Raw genomic sequence first — 22,452 nt, forward strand, 5'->3', positions numbered from 1 at the left:
GCAGTGATCAAAAGCAGATGGGCAGAAAGGAATTTTTTGGCTGATGGAAATGTTCTTGAGATAGCACTCCTTTCCAATTTCACTAAGAATCATTGAATTGCACTGGAAATGAGTGAATTTTATGTCCTGTAAATAATTCATAGATTGACTATTACGTCCTGTTTCTTAATAGCTTCATCTCTGGAGTTCCCTGGTGGCCTAAAGGGCTAGGGCTCTGGCATTGTCACTACTGTAGCACAGATTTGATCTCTGTCCCAGGAAGTTCTACGTGCTGCACGCCTGCCCCCGTTCCCCTCCAAAGAGAGGGGGCATATTGGAGAGGCACCTAAGGCTTCTGAGGTTGCCATGGGACTTGTCAACTAAAAAACATGCACAACCTCAAAGCTGAGAGATGTTTCCTCCTGTGGACAAAACTGAGGACTAAAGCCTGGGAGACAGTGTCTCATGTAACCCTGAGAAAACTGCTCCAGGGAGGCTAGGAGGGAGCTAGTGGGGCAGGAGATAGATGGGCTCCAGGATAGACATTTACAAAGAGCCTCTAGTTTACACTTCCTGAGGCAGGAGAGAGGTGGGTTCTGGGATAAACATTTACAACCAGCCACCTATCCATACTCCAAGATAGAAATAAAAATAGGCACAAGGCAAATAATTTTTACTTGTCTTTTTGTGAACTTGTTAATGGTAATGATAGGATCAAAAGAGGGGCTAAGCCCTGCTTGGGCAAAAAACCAAGAGGTTAGGTACTTCCCACCCTTGGTGGCGGGGCTAGGTCAGGGAGATCCCAACTACACATGCGCAGAAAGACCCCTCTGGGTCAAAAAGAGATGGGGCTCCAGACCATAATAAGTCTGGATAATCTTTCCGCCATGCTTTGCTTTAGAATCCATCTTTTCTGAGGTATCACATTGCTTTAAGCTGCAGGAAACAGTAACTGCAGACTGATGAATTCTAGAGTGGTGTGTTTCAGGCCAGCATGGCTAGAGCGAGAGGATCCGGAAGCACAATGGGCAGATGCCAGGTCTTACAGATTCGTGCCCTTTTTGGGAGGGCCGTAAAGTATCTTAAGGAGTTCAGGCTCCAGCAGCAGGCTTGCCTGAGTTCAGATCCCCGCAGTATCACTTTCTAGGTGATGCTGGCCCACTCGCTTCACTGCCTCAGTTCTTCCTCTTTAAGTGGGGGAGAATAATAGTACTCATCTAACTATGAGGACTAAGTGCGCTAATACAAGTAATGGCTTTGAAATAAGCACATATTGGAGTTCCCGTTGTGGCGCGCAGTGGAAACAAATCCAACTAGTATCCATGGCCTTGCTCAGTGGGTTGAGGATATGGAGTTGCCATGAGCTGTGGTGCAGGTCGCAGATCTGGCTCGGATCCGGTGTTACTGTGGTGTACCCGGCAGCTGTAGCTCCAATTCAACCCCTAGCCTGGGAACTTCCATATATCGCGGGTGCAACCCTTAAAAAAAAAAAAAAATCATAATAAGCACATTTTAAGTGCTCAACAGGCACTTTGATTACCAGAAGCAGCAGGACGTTCGGCACTTCCTGGAACGCGAGCGTCACTATGGTAACGGCCATCTACTTCCGGAATAATTACGGCGCGCAGCGAGGGTCAATCCCAGCCGTACACCTCAGCAAGCGAGTCGGTCGAGGGGTGGTGGAGAGGCCGGTTACCTGTGCTGTCCACTCCGGTCTCCAGCCCTTCAGGCCGGCCTAGGTACTCTCTCAGGGCTGCCGGCTTCTGCAGCCTCGTGGCCGTCCGGAGCCAGCTCTTCAGGCCTGGACGCCGGGCCGCGGTGGCGCGGCCATGGATTTTTCCAAGTTCCTGGCAGAAGACTTCGACGTGAAGGAATGGATCAATGCGGCCTTCAGGGCTGGCCCCAAGGAGGCGGCGGCGGGGAAGGCAGACAGCCACGCAGCCACCCTGGTGATGAAGCTGCAGCTGTTCATCCAAGAAGTGAACCACGCCGTGGAGGGTGAGCGGCCGGGCAGAGCTCCCAGACTGGCCCGGGGTCCTGGGGGTGCACGTAGCGGGCATAAGTGTCAGCGCCTCGCGTGGAGGAAGCCTGAACGCTGGTGCGGTTCTCCCGCTCTCCTTAGGGGGTCCCGCTGCTTATCCTTCTGGGGTCTGTCTGCAACCCTCGCTGACTTGGGCTCTTAGTTTTCCACCTCTGGCGGTGCTATCACCTTTTCCTTTTAAAACTGAAAAGAGTCAAATTTCAGAATTTAAGCCAGCCTTCTGTTTGGCTCTTGTCTCCGTCGGCCCAAACTGGGAACTTAATGTTTAGTCCAATAAATAGAACTTTGTTTTATAGATGTGTCCAGTGTTTAAGAATAGGTGGAGGAGTTCCCGTTGTGGGGCAGGGGAAATGAATCTGACTAGTATCCATGAAGATGTGGGTTCAATCCCTGGCCTCACTCAGTGGGTTGGGGATCTGGCTTAGCCATGAGCTGTGGTGTAGGTCACAGACCCGACATGGATCCTGTGTTGCTGTGACTGTGGTGTAGGCTGGCAGCTACAGCTCCAATTCAACCCCTAGCCTGGGAGCTTCCATATGCTGGAGGTGTGGCCGTAAAAAAGAAAACAAAAACAAGAAAAGGTGGGGATGGGGAACACTGCAGATTCTTTATGGTACTTTGCATCTTTTAGTAATTACACAGCATCTGCTATTCACCTATCAAGAAATGAGCACCGGGGGAGTTCCTGTTATGGTGCAGTGAAAACTAATCTATGAACCGTGAGGTTGCAGGTTTGATCCCTGGCCTCCCTCAATGGGTTGAGGATCCGGCATTGCCATGAGCTGTGGTGCAGGTCACAGATGTGGCTTGGATCTGGTGTGGCTGTGGTGTAGGCCGGCAGCTACAGCTCTGATTCAGCCCCTAGCCTGCGAACCTCCATGTGCTGCAGGTGCTGCCCTAAAAAGACACACACACACACACACACACACACACACACACACACACGAAATAAGCACTGGGGATGAAAAATTTACCTTTCTGGATCTTGCTGCCTTGTGGGGAAGGTATGTGAACAGTTTAATTGCAATGAAGTATGGCTGTACTGAGAGCAGAACCAGAAGCTGTGAGAGCAGGATGAGGGAAGCAATTACCTCTTATGATTCTGGAGAATCATAAAGGGTTTCCCCTGTGTTAGGCCTTGAGGGAAGACTTCACAGGGCAAAGAGCATTGATAATAATAGCAAATATCCTCATCCTTGGTATGTGTCAGGCACTGTTTTAAGTGCGTTATGTGTGTTAACTAACGGTTCTCAACATGGGTGGTAATGCCACCCTCCCACCCGTATTTGGAAGTGGTAGGAATTTTTGAGTTGTTGCAATGGTGGTGAATGTCACAGTGCTGGACATTTAGTGGAAATGACCGAGTAATACTTAATGTCCTGCCGTGCCTGGGACAGTCCTGCCCAAGGAAGAAGTGTCCTGGCCAAAATGGCAAAAGTACCCCTGCTTTTAGCATTCTAATTTAATTTATTTCTATTTTATTTTTTGGTCTTTTTTTTTTTTTTTTTTTTTGTCTTTTGTTCTTTTTAGGGCCGCACCTTCGGCATATGGAGGTTCCCAGGCTAGAGGTCTAATCAGAGCTGTAGCCACTGGCCTACGCCACAGCCACAGCAATGTGGGATCCTAGCTGCGTCTGCAACCTACACCACAGCTCACGGCAACGCTGGATCCTTAACCCACTGAGCAAGGCCAGGGATCGAACCCGCAACCTCATGGTTCCTAGTTGGATTCTTTAACCACTGAGCCACTACGGGAACTCTGTAATTACTACTACGTTTAAAGGGAGAGGGAGCACACTCAGAGGTGGGTGGATATAAAAAAACCTGGGAGTTCCTGTTGTGGCTCAGCCGAAATGTACCTGACTTAGTATCCATGAGGACGCAGGTTCAATCCCTGGCCTCGCTCAGTGGGTTAAGGCTCTGGCATTGCCATGAGCTGTGGTGCAGGTCACAGACTCGGCTCAGATCTGGTGTTGCCGTGGCTGTGGCACAGGCCAGCAGCCACAGATCCGATTCTGCCCTTAGCCTGGGAACCTCCATATGCCAAGGGGTCCCCCCCCCCAAAAAAAAGCAAAAATAAAAATAATAAAATAAAAAATAAAAATAAAAAAGCCTAGCCAGTCCAGAGAAAGGCGGGAAGTTCAAACAGAGCTTGAATAACATCAATAAGTATTAGTCATTATTATTATTACTGGAGGAATGGAGTTTTATGGGGGAAACTTCTGCTGGACATAAGGGAGAAAAAGTTTAGGCTCAAACTGTGAAAGGCCTTTTTGGCCATCGTAAAGATTTGAATTTCATCCCGTGCACAGTGAGAAGACTTCGGAGGTCTAAAGCTTTATTTTTAAGGCAGGTGAGACAAGGGCCCAAGTCTGCAGTGAAGGGAAGTTATTGCAGGGGTCACACAGAAGCTGTTGAGAGCACCTAATGGGAGGATTGATTTGTTCATTCATTCAGGCGACCAGTATTTGTTGGGTACAAACTCTCTTCCAGGGTCCAGAGATAAACTGTTCAACAAGATCTATTCTTATTGGAGAGATTGGCAGGGACCAGATCACGCAGGGATTTTAATGTCATATTAAAGAGTTTGGGTTTGGGAGTTCCCATTGTGGTGCAGTGGAAGTGAATCTGACTAGGAACCTTGAAGTCGCAGGTTCGATCCCTGGCCTTGCTGAGTGGGTTGGGGATCTGGCGTTGCCGTGAGCTGTGGTGTAGGTCGAAGATGTGGCTCGGATCTGGTGTTGCTGTGGCTGTGGTGTAGGCCGGCGGCTACAGCTCCGATTCGACTCCCGGCTACAGCTCCGATTCGACTCCTAGCCTAGGAACCTCCATATGCCGCGGGGGCGGCTCAAGAAATGACAGAAAGACAAAAACAAAACAAAACAAAATGAAAACCAAATAAGTTGCAGAATCAGTACACTTCATCCCTAAACATTTCAGTTTGGAGTTCCCATTGTGGCTTAGCGGGTTAAGAGCCCAACTGGTATCCATGAGGATGTGGGTTCCATCCCTGGCCTCGCTTGGTGGGTTAAGGATCCTGCATTGCCGCACCTGCAGGTAGGTTGCAGATGGGCTCAGATCAGACGTTGCTGAGGCTGTGACTTAAGCTGGTGGCTGCAGCTCTGATTCGACCCCTAGCCTGGGAACTTCCATATGCTGTGGTGTGGCCCTAAAAAGCAAAAAAAAAAAAAAAAAAAAAAAAAAAGCGAAAAAAGAAAAGTCAGTGAAGTCTCTGAAGAAATCTTTGTGTGTTCTGCTTTTGTTTTCTTAGTCTCAGAACTTTACCTCGGGTCAGTGCTGGAGATAGAGTGTTATTTTATGGCAGAGCTGGGTGAACAGGTTCCTGAAGTGTGTCTTCTGGATGCTAAGTATCCATGAGGATGCAGGTTCGATTCCTGGCCTCGCTCAGTGGGTTAAGGATCCGGCGTTGCTGTGGGCTGTGGTGTAGGGCGGAGACGCAACTCAGATCTGATGTTGCTATAGTTGTGTAGGCTGGCAGCTATAGGTCCGATTCAACCCCTAGCCTGGGAACTTCCATATGCCACAGATGTGGCCCTAAACACACACACACACACACACACACACACACACACACACACACAAAGATGCTAAGGTTCCATTCAGTGCACTGGTGGAGCAGAAGACTCTAGATGTTGTGGGTTGATTCCCCAGTGAATTGCTCTGAGGGTTTGAGGGTTATGCTGTGAACCCTCCCATTTGAAGATCACACATTATGGGGTGCAGAGATTTTTCAATTTTTTTTTTTTTTTTTGTCATTTTTGGCTGCCCGGCAGCATATGGAGCTGGAGCTCCAGGGCTAGGAATCGGATCCGAACTGTAGTCTCAAACTAAGCTGCACCTGCAACAACGGTGATCTTTAACCCACTGTGCTGGGCTGGGGATTGAACTCACATCCCAGGGCTCCCAAGACTCTGCCAATCCCATTGTGCCACAGTGGGAGCTCCATGATTTTCAAATTTTATTCTGCACATGGGATGTCTATTAAAAAATACAGGTTCCTTGATCTCACTTGATCTCCAGCCAGGATTACTAAATAAGAATCTCTTGGCATTTCCTGGTGGTGCAACAGGTTAAGGATCTGGTGTTGTCACTGCTGTGGCCTGGGTTTTCTGCTGTGGCATGGGTTCGATTCCTGGCCTGAACGATTCTAGCGTAAAGGAGTTCCCAGGCCAGGGATAACATTCCAGCTGTGGCTGTGACCTACGTCACAGTTGCAGCAATACCAGATCCTTAACCCCCCTGAGCTGGGCCAGGGATTGAACCCCGTGCTGCCCAGGGACCTACCTTTTAACTGCATTCCAGCTGATGCTGGTGGTCTGTGGCCTACATTTTGAAAAGACCTCAGAAAGCAGACGTTGGTTTCACGTAAGGCTTGGTTTCAGCTCTGAAATCTCAGGCAAGTTACTTAACCTCTCTGAGCCTTTGTTTTCTTGTCTGTAAGAGGCGGCTGCTGGAGTTCCCGTCGTGGCTCAGTGGTTAATGAATCCGACTAGGAACCTTGAGGTTGCAATCCCTGGCCTTGCTCAATGGGTTAAGGATCCGGTGTTGCTGTGACCTGTGGTGTAGGTTGCAGATGTGGCTCGGATCTGGCATCGCTGTGGCTCTGGCGTAGGCTGGTGGCTACAGCTCTGATTGGACCCCTAGCCTGGGAACCTCCATATGCCGCGGGAGCGGCCCTAGAAAAGGCAAAAAGACAAAAGGAAAAAAAAAAAAAAAGAGGTGGCTGCTAATGATTGCCTTGGGCACCAAATGATGGACTGTATATAAGGCTTCTGGCACCAGCATCAAATTCTTCTGTTCTCCTTCCTCAAAAAGGGAGTTACAGTTACACTCAGTGGTGGATGGCCGCTGCTTTTGGGTCAGGTTGATGGGTCCCTCCTCATCGAACCCCAGGGCTCTCACTGTCACTCTGGGGAGGACAGGGTCCCGGTGGAGGCCAGCTCACCCCCCCACCCCTCCCTCACCCCCCCTGGGAAAACTGCGTGGCTGCTGGTGCCTTAGGGAGCTCTGCTTCCTCTTACTCAATGTATTCATGTCGTGCTCTAGCCAGTGGTCCAGTGCTCACTGTGGGTTCTTGGGTTCTTGCTGCAGAAACAAGCCACCAGGCCCTTCAGAACATGCCCAAAGTGCTCCGAGACGTCGAAGCCCTTAAGCAGGAGGCGTCTTTTCTGAAAGAACAAATGATTCTTGTCAAGGAGGACATTAAAAAATTCGAACAGGACACCTCACAGTCGATGCAGGTATTTTGGCTCCTGTCCTCAGGGTTGACACTTGTTGCTGGAGGGCGTCCACTTTCCCAGTGGGAGGCCAGCTTTAACTCAGAGTCGTCCCGTGGGGCTCTCTCTGCTCTTCCGTTTGGTTCTTTCTCATCGCTCCTTGCACCGCTCCACAGTTGAGCCCTGTGATGGGTGTTGTTCAGGGTCCCGAGGCTCCGTGGAGGCCGCCGTGTGCCACGGGGCTCGTGTTTTGAGTTGCTGGTGGAAGGTAGAGAGGATGAAAGCGCCACTTCCCCGGGGTCTGAGCCCTCATTTGTCTTGTAGGTGTTGGTTGAAATTGACCAGGTGAAGTCCAGGATGCAGCTTGCTGCGGAATCGCTGCAAGAGGCAGACAAGTGGAGCACGCTGAGTGCTGACATCGAGGAGACCTTTAAGACGCAAGTAGGTTTCTTGGTTAGGGGATGTTGTGAAGTTTCTCCCTCTCTCTGTTTTTACTTTTTATTTTGTATTTTTTTTTGGCTTTTTTTTTTTTTTTTTTTTTTTTTTTTGTCTTTTTGCCATTTCTTGGGCCGCTCCCGTGGTACATGGCGGTTCCCAGGCTAGGGGTCCATTCGGAGCTGTAGCCGCCGGCCTACACCACAGCAACTCGGGATCCGAGCCGCATCTGCAACCTACACTACAGCTCACGGCAACGCTGGATTGTTAACCCACTGAGCAAGGGCAGGGATTGAACCCGCAACCTCATGGTTCCTAGTCGGATTCATTAACCACTGTACCACGACGGGAACTCCTTTTTTGGCTTTTTCAGGCCATACTTGCGGCATATGGCGGTTCCCAGGCTAGGGGTCAGATCAGAGCTGTACCTGCCAGCCTATGCCACAGCCACAGCCACGCGAGATCCGAGCCGAGTCTGCGACCTACACCATAGCTCACGGCAACGCTGGATCCTTAACCCACTGAGCGAGGCCAGGGATTGAACCTGCAACCTCATGGTTCCTAGTTGGATTCGTTTCTGCTGTGTTACGACGGGAACTCCAAGGATGTGAATATTTTTAAGGCTGTTGGTGCATATTGCTAAATTGCCCTCCAGAAAGAATATAAATTTAGACAGATTTCTTTCCTTTTTTTTGTCCTTTTAGGGTCGTACCTATGGCATATGGAGGTTCCTAGGCTAGGGGTCTTGAATGGGAGCTGTAGCCACTGGCCTACATCAGAGCCATAGCAACGCGGGATCCGAGCTGCGTCTGCGACCTACACCACAGCTCACGGCAACATTGGATCCTTAACCTACTGAGCGAGGCCAGGGGTCAAACCCACACCCTCAGGGTTCCTCGTTGGATTCCTTTCCATGGATTCATTGCCATGACGGGAACTCCCTATTTTATCCACTCTTAAGTGAAGTGGCAGGGGTGTATGAAAATAAAATTCCTCTATTTGGTCTTTTCACAGGACGTAACTGTGATTTCTGCCAAGCTAACTGGTATGCAGAACAGCTTAACGATGCTCGTTGATACCCCAGACTACTCAGAAAAATGCGTCCACTTGGAGGCGTTGAAGAACAGGCTGGAGGCCTTGGCCAGCCCCCAGATTGTGGCTGCTTTCACCTCGCAGTCCATAGGTGAGTGCTGGCCGCCTCTCCCCTCTGTGTACACCTCTTGACACAGATAAGGCGTTCCACATCGTCTGTCTTTAGAATGTCTTATTGTTTTGTTTTTTAACTTATTTTATTGAAGTATAGTTGATGTACAGTATTATGTTAATTTCTGCTCTACAGCAAAGTCATTCAGTTATGCATATATTGATATATTTTCTATTATTATTATTATTTTTTTTTTGCCATTTCTTTTCCTTTTTTCTTTTTTTTTTGTCTTTTTGCTATTTCTTTGGGCCGCTCCCGCGGCATATAGAGGTTCCCAGGCTAGGGGTTGAATCAGAGCTGTAGCCACCGGCCTATGCCACCGCCACAGCAACCCGGGATCCGAGCCGAGTCTGCAACCTACACCACAGCTCACGGCAATGCTGGATCCTTAACCCACTGAGTGAGGCCAGGGATTGAACCCGCAACCTCATGGTTCCTAGTCGGATTCGTTAACCACTGAGCCATGGGGAACTACCTATTTTTTTTATTTTTAATTTTTTTGTCTTTTTTGCCTTTTCTAGGGCTGCTCCCACAGCATATGGAGGTTCCAGGCTAAGAGTCGAATCAGACCTGTAGCCACCGGCCTATGCCAGAGCCACAGTAACGCAGGATCCGAGCCAGGTCTGCGACCTACACCACACAGCTCATGGCAACACCAGATCCTTAACCGTCTGAGCAAGGGCAGGGATTGAACCTGCAACCTCATGGTTCCTAGTTGGATTCGTTAATCACTGAGCCATGACGGGAACTCCTGTTTCTGTTTTAGAAGTTAGTTCTTTTGTATTGTTTTGTTATTAGGTTCCACATATAAGTGATATCATATGATATTTGTCTTTGACTTCATTTAGTATGATAATCTCCATTATCATTCATGTTGCTGCAAATGGCATTGTTTTGTTTTTTATGGCTGAGTACTATTCCATTGTATATATGTGCCACATCTTTATCCAGTCCTCTGTTGATGGACATTGAGGTTGCTCCCATGTCTTGGCTATTATATACCCGTGTTGCAGTGAACATTGGGGTACGTGTATCTTTTCGAATTATGTTTTTCTCCAGCTAGATGCATAGGAGTATGATTGCTGGATCATCTGGTATAGTTTTTTTTTTAATTAAAAAAATAAAAAATGCTTTGTCTTTTTAGGGCTGCAGCTGCGGCCTGTGGATGTTCCCAGGTTAGGGTCTAATCAGAGCTGTAGCCACTGGCCTGTGTTCCAGCCACAACAGAACCAGATCCGAGCCACATCTTCAGCCTATGCCACAGCTTGCGGCAACACTGGATCCTTGACCCACTGAGCAAGGCCAGGGATCGAACTTGCATCTTCATGGATACTACTGGCGGGTCTCTGAAGTTTATGGGATATCTCCATAGCGGTTGCTCTTGCAGCTTTTCCTTCTTGGAAGCTTGTCGGGTTTCCCCGAAATGAAGGGGAATAAAGCAGATATAAAAAGGCTGGACACCTGTTGCTTCAGCTTTTTTTTTTCTTCTTCCTTTCCTTCTTTTAAATAATACTAAGATTGTGGCATCTCTGTTTTGGCCAGAAGGGGGCAGTGGTGGTGCTGCAGTGTATTGGGAGACTATTGAACTTGGGTCTTTGTCTATTCCTCAGTAAGCCTGGAAGCAAGTGCTTTGTTTAGGCATTTCCTCTGCCCTGAGGGAAATACATCAGAAAGTACTTGATTTTAGACCCACGGAGTCCACTGCTCTGTGTTGAATGCTGATGTTTACCAAGTAATTTTCTTAACTCCTCAAACCATCAAATGTGTGAATATATAGTTGGCTTGCTTTTTTCGGTAATTCCCAAGGAGGAATTACCGAAAATTCCTACCTTGTATAATCCAAGGAGGAATTTTCAACTGGGTCCCTACCTTGTAAATACCATTTAAACGTATTAATTATGTGAAGGATGGCAGGGAATAACAAAAATGAAAAATGATAAGAGCGCTATCCCTCGAGGACCTTACACTTGGGTTGAGGGCACGACCAGGAGAAAACAAGCACACTAAATAATTTTAGTACAAGACGGAATGTGAAAGCTGCCTTAGGACTCTCCAGGATGTGAAGGAAAATCGAGGAAGCTTTCAGGAAAGAGCTGGTATATGTGCAGGACCCCGAAAGAGAGGCAATTAAATTTTTGAAATTGTTTCTGATTATAAAACGATACATATACAGGTTATTAAAAATTCGAAAGAGGGAGGAAAATGTACACAAAATGATTTATCAGTAAACTCACCACCCAGAGATGACTGGGTTAGTATTTCTTTCCGTTTTTTTTTTCCCCTTGGTGTACATATATCTTTTAAGGAAAGTATGTACATTGAGGATATGAAATTTTGCATTCTTGTTTGTTTTGCTTTTTAGCGCGGCACCTGTAGCATGTGGAAGTTCCCAGCCTACGGGTCGAATCAGAGCGGCAGCTGCTGGCCTACGCCACAGCCACAGCAACACAGGACTGAGCTGTGTTTGTTACCTACACCACAGCTCACGGCAACACAAGATCCTTAATCCACTGAGCGAGGCCAGGGATCGAACCCGCAACCTCATGGATACTAGTCAGGTTTGTCACTGGTAACTCGCCTCGCTGTAATGGGAACGCCGCAATTTTGTATCCTTTTTGCTTCTCGTTAACAGTATAGCATGAGCATTTTCTCATGGAGGTAAGACTTTGATAGGTGAGAAAAAGCATTTAGGGCAGAAGGAATAACATATATTTGAATGGTACAGACATGAGAAAGCTCAGGGACCGTTTGGGCAATAATAATTAAACCCATTTTAGTGGAATGTATGTTGGGAAAGGGTCAAAGGTGAGGCTGGAAAGGAAGATGAGGACAGAGCATAGCTGGCCTTGAACAGATTAAGGAGTTGCCATTCAGGGAATGATTTCGTCATTGCTAATTTATTAGTCTGCCTCCTGAGGAATGTGGCAGAGTGGAAGGACTATTGACTGTGGAGTTGGGCAGACCTGGCTTTAAATCTTGGGGCTGCTGCATGTCAGCAGAGTCAGCTCCACTTCCTGCTTAGTAAAATGAGTATAGACTACACGCTGTGTGATTTTTGGTAGGACTAAACGAGACAGGGGCGTTGCTTCTGATCCAGAGGAAGTGTTCAGTGAACACTGCTGCCTTTCTCTAGGACCTCCCATTCAAGACTTGAAGCTCTGGGAGTTTCCATTGTGGCGCAGTGGTTAACAAATCCGACTAGGAACCATGAGGTTGCAGGTTCGATCCCTGGCCTTGCTCAGTGGGTTAGGGATCCGGTGTTGCCGTGAGCTGTGGTGTAGGTTGAAGATGCAGCTAGGATCCCCGCATTGCTGTGGCTGTGGTGTAGGCCAGTGGCTACAGCTCCAATTGGACCCCTAGCCTGGGAACCTCCATATGCCGAGGGAGCAGCCCAAGAAATGGCAAAAAAAAGACAACAACAAAAAAGAGTAACAAGTCCACCATGAGACCCTGTACCCGCAGCAGGTCCTGTTCTGGCAGGTGCTCACCAGTATTTTTGAGCACCTGATTTGATTATTTTGGCAAGAGCCTAGAAGTCCTTCTGTGGTTGCCAAAGTAGGTTTCCTATTTCTTTCTGTTGTCCAAATCAGGAATTTCCCTCAGTTTTATAAATTTGTCTATTTAATGTTTTTAACTTTTAAAAATTAAAGTATAGGAGTTCCCGTCGTAGGGCAGTGGTTAACGAATCTGACTAGGAACCATGAGGTTGTGGGTTCGATCCCTGGCCTTGCTCAGTGGGTTAAGGATCCAGCATTGCCGTGAGCTGTGGGGTAGATCACAGACGTGGCTTGGATCCCATGTTGCTCTGGTTGTGGCATAGGCCGGTGGCTACAGCTCTGATTCGACCCCTAGCCTGGGAACCTCCATGTGCTGTGGCAGCAGCCTTAGAAAAGGCAGAGACCAAAAAAAAAAAAAAAAAAAATTTAAATAATAATCATTGGGAATTCCGGCTGTTGGGCAGTGCGTTACAGATCTGGCATTGCCACGGCTGTGGGTAGGTTGTGGTGGTGGCTCTGATTCTATCCCTGGCCTGGGAACTTCCCAATGCTGTGGGTGTGGCCAAAAGACAAACAAACAATCATTGGGAATTCTCTTTTGGCGTAGCGGGTTAAGGATCAGGAGCTGTCACTGCAGCAGCTCGAGTCACTGCTGTGGTTTGGGTTTGATCCCTGCCCAGGAACTTCCACATGCTGCAGCTGTGGCCAAAAACAAACAAACACCATCATTAATAAGTTCCCAGGTGGCTCCACTGGTTAAGCATCCGATGTTGTCACTGCGGCAGCTTGGGTTGCTGCTGCTCAGGTTTGATTCCTGGCCCAGGAATCTCTGCATGCCTCCGGTATGGCGAAAAAAACCCCAGTCATTAATTTACTGCATTTTGGGGGGTGCTCATCCCTTGCTGTGCTGATTTCTGGAACAGGGAGACAAGAGAGGAGAGGTCATGGCCCTTGTGGACCTTCTATTTCCAAGGGTGAGAAAGTAGAATAATACGGATTATGATTAGTTCCATGAAGGGGAAGATATGACAGGGAAGAGCTGGAGGAACCTAATTTAGGTCGGCTGGTGGTGAGAGGCCCTTCTGATGAGGCGAGAGCCATAGAGAGAGCAGGAAGATCATCCCGGGCAGAGTAGGTGCAAAGGCCCTGGGGCACGGCACAGAGGGTCTGCTTGTGTCCGTATTTTATAGTTCACATAAATTCTATATTGAGTCATATGATAGTGCTATTTTTGTGGGTCAGGAATGGTTGGATAGCAGCAGCAGCGTTTAACCTGTACCACGGTTTTAGCAGTCCTGCTGTTGACCTGCAAGTGACCGAAGCTCTCTGGGCTGCAGTTTGCTCACCTGGATGATGGGGTTGATTGATGGTTATTTTCGATGCTTTTCTGTCACTGGCATTTTATGACTCTCGTCAGGGCCTGGACGAGGTGAGGCAGGTGAGCTGCCAGAAGAAAACAATTGAAGGAGGTGCTTGTCCTGCCCTCGCACAACCCCGAGAGTGAGAACCTCCTCCGTTTTTTGCAGCCCAGCCCCCACCCCCAGTCTCAGCCCTGCTCTAACTCATTTTTTCTCTTCACACACAAGAATTTACTTTGCTAATGAATAACCTTTGCTATATCAGTGATGGTCATTTTTGTTGGTTTGTTTGTTTTTTAGGGCCACACCTGGGGCATATGGAAGTTCCCAGTCTAGGGGTCGAATTGGAGCTGCAGCCTATACCACAGCCACCAGCAACTCGGGATCCAAGCTGCGTCTGCCACCCACACCACAGCTCACGTCAATGCCGGATCCTTAACCCACTGAGTGAGGCCAGGGATCAAACCTGCCTCTTCCTGGTTCCTCGTTGGATTCGTTTCCGCTGAGCCACAACGGGAACTTCTACATCAGGCTGGTTTTTGATGCATTATTCTCAGCAAGCCAGGGCTTGTGGGGTCTGATGGAGTCACATGTTCTGCCTTTTGCTTTTCATGGTCATGATCTCCACACGTGCGTTAGTTCATGTCCAGGTAGGAACCTCTGAATACTAGCTCACATATGATCCGCCTTTATCCTGCTGCATGAACCTTGTCTTGCCTGCAACAGAAAGCCTGTTAACAGGAAGTATGTATTTTGCACTGTTTTTCTTTAGATCAGTCCAAAGTGTTTGTCAAGGTTTTTACTGAAATTGACCGGATGCCCCAACTGCTTGCATACTACTACAAGTGCCACAAGGTGAGAACCTCGGAGTGGTTACGATTGTGGAATGCTTGTGGAACTGGGCTGCAGAGTCCCAGTTTCACACTCAAAGGTAAACCTATTTGCCTCCGTGCCCTCTGGCCATTTTCTTTTCCTTAGCCAGTAGGGGGCGCTCGTGGTCCAGTCTGAGGATGCATTTCATTGCAAGTCAGAAAGAGAGGCCTCAGTTTTCAGCCTCTTCTGTATTTCTAGCTGGATTTCCTTTACAGATTGAAGAGTTGTTTTAATTGTTCTCATTTTTGTCTTTTAAGGGAGAGGTCAGTGAGGTTTCTTATGCCTTCCTCAAGCCATAAGAATTTTGTCGGTTGGCTGGGTTTGGTGAAGTTAGCGGCTACTGAAAATATTGACCCCTTCCTGGGCTGACTTAATGCCTTCAAGTCCAGTGCTCGTGTGTCTTTTGAGCAGTGGTGTTAGGACACGAAGCTAAAATACATATTCACACCCACCTCTGAGGCCTGCTCAGAAGAATGGTAGTACGTTGAGTGGAAGGACGTTGACAAGCTTTGGGGGCCAATTATAAGGAGAATAGATCATTAGAGGGTGACAGTCTCGAGCTCTGGATGGTGGTCGGAGCAGGTGACTGTACATTTTTTTTCCGCCTTTTTATTTATTTATTTAATTTTTAATTTTTTTATTTTTTTTTAAATTTTTTTTGTCTTTTTAGTTATTTCTTGGGCCACTCCCGCGGCATATGGAGGTTCCCAGGCTAGGGGTTGAATCGGAGCTGTAGCCACCGGCCTACACCAGAGCCACAGCAACGCGGGATCCGAGCCGCATCTGCAACCTACACCACAGCTCACGGCAACGCCGGATCGTTAACCCACTGAGCAAGGGCAGGGACCGAACCCGAAACCTCATGGTTCCTAGTTGGATTCGTTAACCACTGCGCCATGACGGGAACTCCTTTTTCCGCCTTTTTGGAAGCATGTGGTGGTCATCCGTGGGCACCGGCTTGCCCAGGAGAGTGGGCAGCAGCACGTGGCTTGACGTGGTGGGAGGGTGGGTCTTAGCCGACCCCGTAAGGCCCCCTTTACTCTGCCTCTGCAGGTGCAGCTTCTAGCAGCCTGGCAGGAGCTGTGCCAGACTGACCTACCCCTGGAGCGGCAGCTCACTGGACTCTACGACGCCTTGCTCGGGGCCTGGCACACGCAAATCCAGTGGGCTTCGCAGGTAACAGTTCACGTGGGTTCTAGGGAGAGCACAGCCCATGGTGCCGAGGGATGGGGGTCCTCTTGACAGCGCAGCACCCGCTCGAAGAACCTCCCCATCTGCTGTCGTCACTAACTAGGTTAAAAGATAAGCTTTGAGACCCAAGGCAGGAAAATCTTTAGATCTCGATTCTTCTTATCGCTCTTATCTGTATCTTAAATAGAATCTAATGTGACATTGTTGCTTGTTGCTCTGCAAGGGAGCCTGTGGAATTCCTGGAGGCCATTATCTCTTGATCTGAAAGCAGGAGGCCCTTAGTCTGGTGGTGCTTGAGTGAACAAGACTGTTTTTATCTTAACTTTGGGTAAAATTTACCTGGCTTAAAGTTAGTTTCCTTCATTCTCACAATATGCACACTGTGCCATGAGTTAGAGGAAGGGTGTACTTCGTTTTTTTTTTCTTTTAGCGCCACATCCTCGGCATATGGACATTCCCAGGCTAGGGGTCGAATCGGAGCTACAGCTGCTGGCCTAACCACAGCCACAGCAACGCGGGATCGAACCAGAGCAACGCGGGTCTGAACCAAATCTGGGACCTACCCCACAGCTCATGGCAACATGGAGCCCTAACCTACTGAGCAAGGCCAAGGATTGAACCCACGTCATGGATACTGGTTGGTTTCTTAACCCACTGAGCCACAGTGGGAACTCCAAGGAAGGGTGTACTTTTATTTATTTATTTATTTATTTATTTATTTAATTTATTTATTTTAGGGCCACACCCACAGCATATGGAAATTCCCAGGCTAGGGGTCGAATCGGAGCTACAACTGCTGGCCTACACCACAGCCATAGCAACATAGAATCTGAGCCGTGTCTGTGACCCACACCACAGCTCACAGCAACATGAGTTCCTTAACCCACTGAGTGAGGCCAGGCATCGAACCCACAGCCTCATGGTTACTAGTTGGATTCTTTTCCACTGAGCTACAATGGGAACTCTGGAAGGGTGTACTTTTTTTTTTTTTTTTTTTCATTTATAATGATTTTTATTTTTTCCATTGTAGCTGATTTATGGTGTTCTGTCAATTTTCTACTGTACAGCAAGGTGACCCAGTCACACATACATGTATATTCTTTTTTTTTTACATTATTGTACTCTATCATAAGTCTTATGACTAGACATAGTTCCCAGTGCTGTACAGCAGGATCTCATTGCTTATCCATTGCAAAGGCAATAGTTTACATCTATTAACCCCCAATTCCCAATCCATCCCACTCCCTCCCCCTCCCCCTTGGCAACCACAAGTCTGTTCTCCAAGTCCATGAATTTCTTTTCTGTGGAAAGGTTCATTTGTGCTGTAGTGATACCATATGGTATCTGTCTTTTTCTTTCTGACTTACGTCACTTAGTATGAGAGTCTCTGGTTCCATCCATGTTGCTGCAAATGGCATTAGTTTGTTTTTTTTTTTTTTTTGCTATTTCTTTGGGCCGCTCCCGCGGCATATGGAGGTACCCAGGCTAGGGGTCCAATCGGAGCTGTAGCCACCAGCCTACGCCAGAGCCACAGCAACGCGGGATCCGAGCCGAGCCGCGTCTGCAACCTACACCACAGCTTACAGCAACACCGGATCCTTAACCCACTGAACAAGGGCAGGGATCGAACCCGCAACCTCATGGTTCCTAGTCGGATTCGTTAACCACTGAGCCACGACAGGAACTCCAGGAAGAATGTACTTTTAAAGGCCCCCTCTGACTTTGGGGAGAGGTGAGAGAGGAGCTTCATTTCATTTACTTTTGGGAACTTTCCGTTACTTACTTTCCCAAAGTTTCTAGGCATTTTCAGCCGTGACGTGTATGAACCACCGTTCCCTTGTCTTGATGCCAGGAGGTGCCCTAGATCTTCTTTTCAAAAGGGGGCAAGGCTGTCTTTTGTCTGAGTAATGACTGACCGGGCCTGTTTATGGTGCACGGCTTCTTATATTTTTTCAAAATCAGTTATGAATCACCCTTCCAATGTTTGTCAGTCACTTGCTGGAATGAACCCGGCTGTAGCTGGAGAGGATTCCTTGCCCAGGGTCGTGTCGTTCAAGGTGGTCGAAGCCCTCTTCTCCCGTCCTGGGTTCTTTCTCTCCTTGAACCAGCCTCATTCAGAGGTAAAAACAAAACAGACAAACTGAAAAGCAACCTCCCATTAGAGTTCCACAGTTTTTATGTCGTCATAAATTTCCGATGACCCTGCCCATCTGCACTGGGGTTGGTGTCCTTGCCTCGTGTGCTGCTCGTATCATGATGAGGATGAAGGCAGGTCAGGTCCATGTGTACAGAGGCCTCTGGCCTCGCAGACAAAGGATTTAGACGTCTCATGCTTCTGTTTGGGGCTCCTCGCAAATTTTTGTAAGGCATGAGTTTAATGCTAATGTACACTCTTGCCCCATGTCTCATCTTCTTTTTCTTTTTTTTTTTTTCTGCCTTTTCAAGGGCTGCTCCCTCGGCATATGGAGGTTCCCAGGCTAGGGGTCCAATCGGAGCTATAGCCGCCGGCCTGTGCCAGAGCCACAGCAACGCGGGATCCGAGCCGTGTCTGCGACCTGTGCCACAGCTCACGGCAACACCGGATCCTTCACCCACTGAGCAAGGCCAGGGATCGAACCCGCAACCTCATGGTTCCCAGTCGGATTCGTTAACCACTGAGCCATGACGGGAACTCCTCATTTTCTTTCCAGAATGTCAGCATGATAGGTGACTGTCAGCTTCTGATGCTCACTAGAGAGCAGAAGAAAACCCAAGGTGCCAGGGTGAATGCGTCGCTAAAGACCCCCCCTCCCAGTATTTTAATATGAAAAAGTTCCAACAGAGAAAAAATGTGACAGAATTGTATAGTGAACCCCATGTAGCCACCTCCTCTCTTCTACAGTTTGCTGTGTTTGCTTTTTCACAAATCTCTCCATCTCTCCATGGGTCTTTTTTTTTTTTTTTTTTAATTTTATCTTTTTAGGGCGGCACCAGTGACATATGGAGGTTCCCAGGCTAGGGGTCTCATCAGAGCTACAGCTGCCAGCCTACACCAGAGCCACAGCAACTCGGGATCCAAGCCGCGTCTGCTGCCTACACCAGAGTTCACGGCAACGCCGGATCCTTAACCCACTGAGCGAGGCCAGGGATTGAACCTGCGTCCTCATGGTTGCTCGTCAGATTCGTTGCCGCTGAGCCATGGCTGGAACTCCAATGCGTCTGATTTTTTGATTCACTTTCAAGTAGGTGGCACACGCTCCCTTCAGAGCATCCACATCTCTAACTCAAGTCCAGGGTTAATTTACTGGTTGGGGGGGGAATCTTTTGGATAAAATTGTGAAATGCAATGGTTTCAAATAGGCCATTTGATTAATCGTGACAAATGCTGTGTAACCTAATCCCCTCCCAAGACACAGAGCATGACTATCACCCTAGAAAGTTCTCTGTGCCTTCCCAGTCAATCTCTGGACCAGCATCTTTGAAGACGGCTGCTTTCTGATTTTTTTTTTCCATCATCATTTCGTTGAGGCTGTTGCAGAATTTCATGTTAAGTGGAATCATACAGCGTGTGGGTTCTTTGGTGAGGCTTCTGTCACTCAGCGTGTTTTTGGAAGTTGGTTCGTGTGGCGTCTATCAGTCGTCTCTTCCTTTTTTATTGCTGTACACTCTGCATGGTATGAATGTACCACAGTTTTGTTTACTCAGTCGTTTACTGATGGACACTTGGTCCGTTTCCAGTTTGGGGCAATAGTAAATAAAGCTGCTCCAGCATTGTTCTAGAAGTTGTTTTTTTTTGGTTAACACCTGTTCACATCTCTTGGGTACAGACATGGGAGTGGAATGGCAGGGTTATAGGGTAGGTCTATATTTAGATTTATAGGAAACTGGCACTGTTCCAAAGGGCTTGTGCCTGTTACACTCTGGCAACAAAACGGTGAGCGTTCTGATTGCTCCATATCCTTGCCAAGGTGAGGTGGCTCCGTCTTTTTTACCTTAGCCACTCGGGTGGATGTGTGTCGTAGCTCCCTGTGGTTTTAATTCGCATTTCCCTAATGACTAAGGATGTTGAAAACCTTTTCTTTTCTTTTTTTTTTTTTTTTGTCTTTTGTCTTTTCGTTGTTGTTGTTGTTGCTATTTCTTGGTTCTTGGGCCGCTCCCGCGGCATATGGAGGTTCCCAGGCTAGGGGTTGAATCGGAGCTGTAGCCACCGGCCTACGCCAGAGCCACAGCAACGCGGGATCCGAGCCGCGTCTGCAACCTACACCACAGCTCACGACAACGCCGGATCGTTAACCCACTGAGCAAGGGCAGGGACTGAACCCGCAACCTCATGGTTCCTAGTCGGATTCGTTAACCACTGCGCCACGACGGGAACTCCTTTTTTTTTTTGTCTTTTGTCTTTGTTGTTGTTGTTGTTGCTATTTCTTGGTTCTTGGGCCTGAAAACCTTTTCTTATGCTTCCTGGCCATTCGTCTCTCTTCCTTGGAGAAGTAGCTCTTCCACTTGTCTGCCCCTTTAAAGAAAATTGGGTTATTTGCTTTTTTATTATTGAGGTGTAGACGTTCTTTATATATTCTAGATATAAGTCCTTTATCTGATATATTTTGTAGATATTTCCTTCCAGTCTGTGGCTTGAGCAGAAGAATTTATTTTGACGAAGCCTGATTTTATCAGTTTTTTCCTTTGATGGTTGTTGCTTTCTTTGTCCTAAGAAACCATCACCCGCCCCCAGGTTGCAAAGATACTCTTCTTGTGTTTTTCTCTAGAAGCTTGTTTAGCTTTTAGGTTTAGTTCTCTGGTCCATCGTGAATCAATTTTTGCGTGTAGAGTAAGATAGGGTCAGATGGTTTTTGGCGTGGGCTGCTGAGATTAATTCTATGGCCCTACGTTGTTAAGTCTGCGAACTCTTTGACTGATCTTTGGCCAATGGCCAAAGCATCCTTTTTACCAGATCATTTTAAGGGAAAGAGGATAGGGGTCCCCATTATGGTGCAGCAGAAATGAATCTGACCCACATCCATGAGGATGTGGCTTCGATCCCTGGCCTCGCTCAGTGTTGTCTTGAGCTGTGGTGTAGGTTGATCCAGTGCTGCTGCGAGCAGTGGTGCTGGTCTCAGACAGCTCAGAGCTGGTGTTGCTGTGGCTGTGGTATAAACCAGCAGCTACAGCTCCAATTAGACCCCTGGCTTGGGAACCTCCATATGCTGCAGGTGCGGCCCTGGAAAAGGCAAAAAGACAAAAAAAAAAAAAAAAAAAAAAAAAAAAAGATTTGGTGTTGTCACTGCTGTGGCTCAGGTTGCTGCTGTGATGTGATTTTGCTCCCTGGCCCCAGAACTTCCTCATGCTGCAGCTATGGCCAAAAAAAAAAAAAAAAAAGAAAGAAATATCCCTTAGTATCTTCAAGAGATTGGTCCCTTACCGATACGCCATGAATGCTTGAGTCCCTTATATAAAGTGGTATGGGGAGTTCCCACTGTGGCTCAGCAGTGATGAATCCGACTAGTATCCATGAGGAGGCAGCTTCAATCTCTGGCCTTGATCAGTGGGTTAAGGATCCCCTGTTGCCATGAGCTGGGGTGTAGGTCGCAGCCGCTGCTCAGGTCCTGCACGGCTGTGGCTGTGGTGTAGGCCGGCAGCTGCAGCTCCAATTCAACCTCTAGCCTGGGAACTTCCATATGCCATGGGTGCGGCCCTAAAAAGACAAAAAATAAATAAGTAAAAATAGAATGATATATATAATATTTGCGTACAACTTATGCACATCCTCCTATATATTTTATCTCTGGATTACTTATAACACCTAATACAATGTAAATACTGTGTACATAGTTGCTGGTACACAGCAAATTCAAGTTTTGCTTTTTGGAACTTCTGGAAGTTTTTTTTTTCCTCCTGTGTATTTGTGATCTGTGCTTGGTTGAATCTGTGGATGCAGAACTTGCACATATGGAGGGCCCAGTATTGCTAAATCCAAGGTCATGAGGGTTTTTTCCTACGTTTTCTTTTCTTTTCTTTTCTTTTCTTTTTTTTTTTTTGCTTTTTTAGGGTTACATCCGTGCATATGGAAGTTCCCAGGCTAGAGGTCAAGTCGGAGCTGTAGCTGCTGGCCTACCCCACAGCCACAGCAATGCGGGATCCGAGCCGTGTCTGCAACCTACACCACAGCTCACAGCAACACCGGATCCTTAACCAAGGCCAGGAATTGAACCTGCGTCCTCATGGATGCTGGTCAGGTCCATTAACCAGTGAGCCATCACCGGAACTCCTGTCCTATGTTTTCTAGTAAGAATTTTTATAGTTTACTCTTAGCATTTATGTCTGATTAATTTTGAGTTAATTTTGCTATAGGGTGTAAAGTCAGGGTCCAACTTTTCTTTTTTTTTTTTTTGCATGTGGGTATCCAGTTTTCTGAGTACCATTTGTTGAAAAAACTTTCCCCATTGAATGAGTCTGGCACCCTGTTGAGAATTGTTTGGCTGTGTATGTGTATTCTGGTCTCTCTCTTCTTTTCCATTGAGCTATATGTCTATCTGGATGCAAGTACTGCACTATTTTGACTCTTACAGCTTTGTAGTAAGTTTTGAGATTGGAAAGTGGACTTAGCCAGTAGTGTTTTTTTTTTTTGTTTGTTTGTTTGTTTAGTTTATATTCATGAGTAT

General features: G+C 47.5%; 1 protein-coding gene across 2 annotated transcripts in view; it reads left to right on the top strand.

The window, feature by feature from the left end:
* Positions 1,599-22,452, top strand: part of COG7 (component of oligomeric golgi complex 7) — an 86,166-nt gene continuing 65,312 nt past the window's right edge. Inside the window, exons 1-6 of one of the 2 annotated variants that reach the window (XM_021086473.1) lie at positions 1,599-1,977; positions 7,132-7,280; positions 7,581-7,697; positions 8,706-8,874; positions 14,523-14,605; positions 15,677-15,799. In XM_021086473.1, the coding sequence (XP_020942132.1) occupies positions 1,809-1,977; positions 7,132-7,280; positions 7,581-7,697; positions 8,706-8,874; positions 14,523-14,605; positions 15,677-15,799 (810 nt within the window). In that variant the 5' untranslated portion in view covers positions 1,599-1,808. The remainder of the gene's footprint in view (positions 1,978-7,131; positions 7,281-7,580; positions 7,698-8,705; positions 8,875-14,522; positions 14,606-15,676; positions 15,800-22,452) is intronic. The other variant, XM_021086472.1, reaches the window with a different exon arrangement.

The sequence above is a fragment of the Sus scrofa genome, chromosome 3 (genome assembly GCF_000003025.6).
Source record: "Sus scrofa isolate TJ Tabasco breed Duroc chromosome 3, Sscrofa11.1, whole genome shotgun sequence".
NCBI lineage: Eukaryota > Metazoa > Chordata > Mammalia > Artiodactyla > Suidae > Sus > Sus scrofa.